Here is a 6,624-nt window from a genome sequence, read left to right on the forward strand (position 1 = left end):
CAGTCAGAAGTTTGAAACTACAAGTGGTTCTGCAGGAGAAAGATGAGGCTTTCTGCTCCTGTAAAGATTTACAGCCTCAGACACCCTATAAAGGGTCGCTATGAGTTAGAACTGACTCCATGGCACATAACCAACCACCACCATGGGGTTTATGCTATGAGTGAGAACCCACTCTATGGCACAAAACAACAATGGGTTTTATGCAAAGGAGTCCTGGTGTGGCATTGTAGGATAAATGCTAGACTGCTAACCACAAGGTCAGCAGTTCAAACCCACCAGCTGTTTAGGGTTTCTAAGGACGTTTCCTCAAAAACCCTATACAACGTTGCTGTGAGTCAGAACCAACTCCGTGGCACTTAAAACCAATAGTTCATCTTTAAATACTATCATTTAAAAAAAAAAATTTTTTTTTATTGCGAATTGAATGAAGGTTTACATAGATCATCAGTTTTACATTCAACAAATCACTTTGTTTCATCTCAATGATTCTAACCCCCATCATGCAATAAATTACTCCACTACCTACGTGCAGTGCGGTTTTTTTTTTCCATTCCACACTCCTTCTTATCCTTGTCCTTAGGGAAACGTTGACCTTTTAATCTTAAATGATTGACCATTCCATGGAGAGCTAAACACTATTATTCTTAAACCATTACAAGGAGTCCTGATGTGGCGCTGTCGGATAAATACTGGCTCTCAAGGTGGTGGTTCAAGTCCACCAGTCACTCCTCGGAAACCCTATACAGGGTCGTTATGAATCAGAACCGACTCGATCATCCTTAACAACAACAAGGTATTGAGGAATGCAATTGTCAGAGTATACGCTAAAATAGTTATTAAAGAAGGAGGCAGAAACAGAGCGAGACTCAACAAGGACAGATTTATTAGATAAAACTGGAAGAAGCCCCTTTACTATATAGGCAAAGTCAGGGGGAGGGGGTGTCGTGGTTGTCTTGGACAGGTTGCCTAGCAGTGGTGATGGCGTGTCTGGGCCGATAGGGTGACTGCTTTCTTTTTGAGGAACAGGTAACTTAACAGCACTTGGGAAATGGAAACTTGGGAAATGGAAACTTATGTTACAACAGCCTAAGAGCTTTCTCTCAGCAATGATACCTTTTTCTCAATGAGGCTCTCACTGGGCGAAGGGATAGACAAACATAAGCTATTATCGTGATACGTAGAAAACTCCAAACTAAAGTGGAAAGAAAAAAGAACGTAGAATTCCCTAAGATCCTTATCTAGATCTCAGAATCCATAGCAATGTGTGAGAAACTCAGATCCTCCACACGGCAGGTGGCGCTGCAGTAACTCTCAGAATGCCAGGAATCAGGAGGTGGTAAGATGCGCTATAAAGGTCACGTGCCCTTACGTTTACCGCCTCGGCGTTCACGTGCTCGTCGCACCACGGGACCCATAGCCTCGATGATGATTGGTCTGTGCTTGGCACGAGGCAGGGGCGGGGCGAGGCGGGTGGGGCGTGGTGGATAGAGGGGTGGGGGGGCGGAGCCGGAGGGGGCAGGTTCAGTGCGGGGGCCGTTGGCTCCAGACAAATAAACATGGAGTCCATCTTTCACGAGAAAGTGAGTGTCTGCGTTCGGTGGGGGGGGGGCTATGTGTGGCGCGGTGGCGGGCGTGGGTGTGGTATCGCCACAGTCTGGAGGGCTGGGTGGGGTCTGAGTCGCCCTCGTCCAGGTCTCTCCGGGTGAGGGGCGCCGCTCGAGCCACCCCCGCCTTCTCGACCCGGGAGAGGACGGGAGTTTCACCACTGCCCCCTCCGCTCTCTCTACTCCTAAGACCCCCGCCGGAGCTGCGGGGCCGGGCCGCTGGGGGCTTCGGGATTGAGTGAGAGGAGAGCCGGGGGCGCCTCAGGGCACTCACCGAGCGGGTCAGCTGCTGCGTTTCTCGGACACTTTCCGTACCTTTTTGGAAGATCTCCACTTCTTGCTCCCCCACTTCTCCCAGCTTTTAGCCGGACTCACCCCTCAGAAGCCTCCCCAAGCCCTTCCCAACTCCACCCCATCTCTCCACTCCCACCGCTGACAGCATTAACTTTTCCTTTTCTGAGCTCCATCTCTCCTGCTGGTAGATCTTTGGGGCTGTGTATCTGGCTTCCTCCCGCACTAGATCCGTGAGCCTCTTCTATCTCCCAGACATTTGTAGGGGCTGACACGAGGGGGAAGTGGAGGAAATCCCTGGCGCCCCAAGCAGGGAAGTAAGTCCTCTCAAGAGTTTTTGTTACGGGAAGTTTGGGGTTGGCTTGTTTTGTTATTCCCATCTTTCTGCATCAGAGGCCAGCATTGTTATTAGGATTAGGAGTGGACTCAGATAACCTTGTTGGTGTGGTCCACCTAGCCTGGTTTTGCTTTAGTTTTTTTAATGGCCACATACTTAGAGATTTGTGTTATGTGTTATGTGGAGGAGCCCGATTTTACTCATGCAATTATCAAGCCGCTTGGATGTGAGTGAAACCTTCCCTAGGACACCTTTGGCAGATGATAATCTTGTTTCATAAGAGTTTCATGTTTGGAAAGGGTTGCTGTGAGGCTGTTATTTAAGAACGCACAAAAGGTGGTGGTTGTATTAAATACTTGTGAATGATTGATGATCCAAGAAATTTTTCGATGTGTGCTCACGAGGCAAACTCAAGAGGCATGGTGACTTGTAGTATAAAATCTAAACAAATTGTTAAATAGAATAATTTTCTTTATAGAAATCATTTCAGCAAGTTTGGAACTGGAGTTGATTGTTTTTATGAGTTGGGGGGAGGCAGAACACAGTGGTATAGTTGTAGCTAATTTTTGGATTTGGTTGGCAGTGCATTCTGAATCTGGGGCTAGAAAAATTTAGCCATGGCTAAGGAAGTAGGTGTGGTGCTGTGGGCTAATGCGTCAGACTGCAAAGTCATTTGAACTGCAAGGTTGGTGGTTCAAGCTCACCTGCTGCTCCTTGGAAACCCTATACAGTTTAGCTATGGGTCAGAATCAACTCAACGGTGCTTAACAACAAGGAGGTAGGGTGAAGAGAAACTTATATATAGCTTTCAAGGTTTTGGTGTAAGACCGGATGTTTCAACAGGGAAGACTGTAAACATTTTCACACACAACTTGATGTAGGGTGTTTTTAGCAATGTTGAATGTTATATAATTTAGATAGATTTCAGTGTTCCTGGACCCTGGAACCAAATGAAGGTGGGCCCTGGCCTATTGAAAACGACTTAACCGAAAGTAGTTACTCTCAGTGGAGTCCTGGTGTAGCACTATAGAATAAGTACTTGATCACAAGATTGGAGGTTCAAACTCACCAGCTGCTTCTCGGAAACCCTATACAGGGTCACTATGAGTCGGAACCGACTTGACAGCTCATAACAACACAACAACAGCTGTAAATTGAAGTATGTGTGACCTAGATTAGAACACACATCCTAGCACAAATACTTTGGGAATCTGTTTCCTCTTATTACCTCCAATCTTATGTATTTAGCAAACTTGTTGTGAAGTGCAGTTGAGCTGGCTTCAGCTCATAGTGACCCTGTGTAGGGGTTCTGAAGAGTGACTGGTGGGTTTGAAATGCTGGCTCTGTGGTTAGCAGTCTAGTGCTTATCCTACAGCACCACAGCAGGATCAAGAAAGACACTTAAATGGTATGTCTTCAGCCAGTTCAAGAATACTGAAAGCACAGCTAATCCGAGGATTCATCCTTAATCTCTAATGACCCCCCTTTCCTCAACCCCCCGCCTTAGTTCTCTAGGGCTGCTATACCAGAAATCCCACGAGGGGATGGCCATAACGAACAGACGTTTCCTCCCTCACAGTTCAGGAGGCTGGATGTGTTCATTCAGAGCGTGGGCCCTGGGGAAAGGTGCTTTCTCCCTTCAGCATCTGAAGGCCTGGCATTTCTTAGAGCTCTCCATGCCTCCTGGAGCTCGGAGCCTCACAGTGCAGGGACCCAGCTCCATTCCTCGCTCTGCTTCCCTAACTGCCAAGCCACTGAGAATCGTGGCCCCTCTTTGCTGACACATATTTCAATGGTAGTGGTTGTGGTGGTGTGCCGTGGAGTCTGTTCCCACTCTTATGACCCTGCAAAGGGTTTCCAAGGCTGTAAATCTTTACAGGAGCAGAAAGCCTTACCATGGAACAGCTGATAGTTTCTGATGACCTTGACGTTAGCAGCCCAACTTGTAACCACTACGATACCAGAGCTCCTTGACACATTTTGGGGGGACATAACTCAATCCATCACACACACACATGCACGTCTTTAAAGTGTGTGCTAGACCCTGGCTGGTGAGCATTGGTGGTTTAGTGGTAGAATACTGTAACTTTCTGTGCGGGAGACCTGAATTCAGTTCCTGGCCATCTACCTCATGTGCAGCCACTACCTGCCAGTCAGCTGTGATTACATGTTGCTGGGGTGCTGACTGAATCCCCTCACATGCATGTGAAGGTTGGACAGTGAATAAGGAAGACCACAGATGAATGGATACATCTGCATTATGCTGTTGGGGAAGAACATTGAAAGTACCTTGGACAGTCAAAAGAACAAACAAATGTGCCTAGAAAGTATAGCCAGAATGCGCCTTAGAAACTTTGTCTCCTATATTTGGACATGTTATCAGGAGGGATCCGTCCCTGGAGAGGACATCATGCTTGGTAAAGTGGGAAGGTCAGTAAAAAAGAGGGAGACCCCCAAGGAGACAGATTGCACAGTGGCAGGAGCAGTGGGTTCACGAGTAATAATAATGGTGCGGAGAGCGATGGACCAGGCAGAGATTCCTTCTCTTGTGCATGGGGTCACTGTGAGTTGGAAATGACTGTTGTTGTTGTTGTTATGTGCCATGGAGTTGGTTCTGATTCATAGCAACTCTGTACAGGGTTTCCAAGGCTGTAAATCTTTCCGGGAGCAGAACGCCTCATCTTTCTCCCACAGAACAGCTGGTAGTTTCGAACTGCTGACCTTGAGATTAATACAGTAGATTTGCCCCATGCAGTATGGTGTTTGACTGCTGCTTCCATGGACTTCCGTAGATGCTCTGACCACTTTCCTCCCAGTGGTTATACTTAACTATTCTCCATCCAGGACTGTGAGTTCTGATGTCTCCACATTCTCTGCAGTATTTTAGCCATTCTGGCAAGTGTGTGGCATGCTGGTGTGGCGCTGCAGGATAATGCACTGGACTGCAAGGTCAGTTTGAACAGCAGGGTTGGCAGTTCAAACTCACCAGCTGCTCCTTGAAACCCTATACAGAGTTGCTATGAGTTGGAACCAATTCCGTGGCACTTACAACAACAGAAGGTGTGTGGAGTCCTGGTGTGGCATTGTAGGATAAGCACTGAACTGCAAACCACAAGATTGGCAGTTCAAATTTATCAGCCTCTCCTTAGAAATTCTTTACAGGGTCACTGTGAGTCAGAACTGACTCATTGGCACTAAACAACAACAACAAATGCCGCCTTTCTATTCCATTGTCTACATAAACCCTAAACCTTCTTCAGCAGCTGAATTTTGTTCCTAACCTATTGCAGACGGGGCTCTCAACCCACACTCAAGTCTTCTTACAGGGCAAGCATCAGAATGCTTCATTGTTGAGGAAGGGCTTGATAATCAGGTTCTTTGTGCTTAGCAGTCCAGATTTTAATTTGAGGCTTACTGTTTACTGATGCTGTAGGATAGGCACTGGACTGGTAATTGCGAGGTTGCCACTTCAAACCCACCAGCCGCTCTCAGAAACCCTATACATGCTATGATTCAGACCTCACTTGATGGCTCACAACAACAATTTACTCACTTATCTAAGAAAGCCAGCCTGCCCTGCACTTGGAGCCCTGGGGTCCGTGGGGAGTGGACCTCCCTGCTGGTTGGAGCTGAACTTGGATCCAGCCCCTCCTGCTGGCTTGTCCAGGAGTAAGTGCTAGATGTCCTCTGCGGGCAGCTCCACTCTACGTTTGTCCCCTCATTTGCAGACTTGCCCAAAGATAAGCTCACCATTCTAGCTATAAGTCGTCACTCACCCTAAGCCATTTTCCCCACTTGTGTTGATTTGTGATCTTTGAAATCCCATCAACAAGAATTAGGGTTGAGTAGAGATTCTATAGTTAAAAGAACAAGTGTTCTAGGCATTGAAATTCCCTTGTTGTATCAGTAATTGGCCATGGACTCTCCAGAAATTTGTTTTAGACACTGAAAATGAGAGTGCCTAGATGTTCGAATGGAGTAGTCTTTCATAAAATGTGAGGTTTGACAGTTGAAAATGTTTGTTTTAATATAAATCATGCTTGTGTTTGCTAGAGAGAATAATCGTGGAATTGTTTTTTAAAAAAAAAAAGGAATGAAAATGTGTGTGCAGGTGTCATTCCTACTTGTCTGAAAGTGAAAAAGGTTCCATTCTATGGTATGAAAAAGTTAACGATTCATTTTCTGTTTAGGGGACAGTACTGTACAGATCTGACAAATCACATTTGAATGCTTTTCTTTTGGAAATATTAGCAAGAAGGCTCACTTTGTGCTCAACATTGCCTGAACAATCTATTGCAAGGGGAGTATTTTAGCCCTGTGGAATTATCCTCAATTGCACATCAGCTGGATGAAGAAGAGAGGATGAGGATGGCGGAGGGAGGAGTTACTAGT

General features: G+C 46.4%; 1 protein-coding gene across 1 annotated transcript in view; it reads left to right on the forward strand.

Moving 5' to 3' along the window:
- Nucleotides 1–1,556: 1,556 nt before the first annotated feature.
- The window catches only part of ATXN3 (ataxin 3), a 35,873-nt gene continuing 30,805 nt past the window's right edge, over nucleotides 1,557–6,624 (forward strand). The window contains exon 1 of the mRNA XM_006839566.1: nucleotides 1,557–1,580. Coding sequence (XP_006839629.1) covers nucleotides 1,557–1,580 — 24 coding nt within the window. The remainder of the gene's footprint in view (nucleotides 1,581–6,624) is intronic.

This window comes from Chrysochloris asiatica, unplaced genomic scaffold (assembly GCF_000296735.1).
Source record: "Chrysochloris asiatica unplaced genomic scaffold, ChrAsi1.0 scaffold00025, whole genome shotgun sequence".
NCBI lineage: Eukaryota > Metazoa > Chordata > Mammalia > Afrosoricida > Chrysochloridae > Chrysochloris > Chrysochloris asiatica.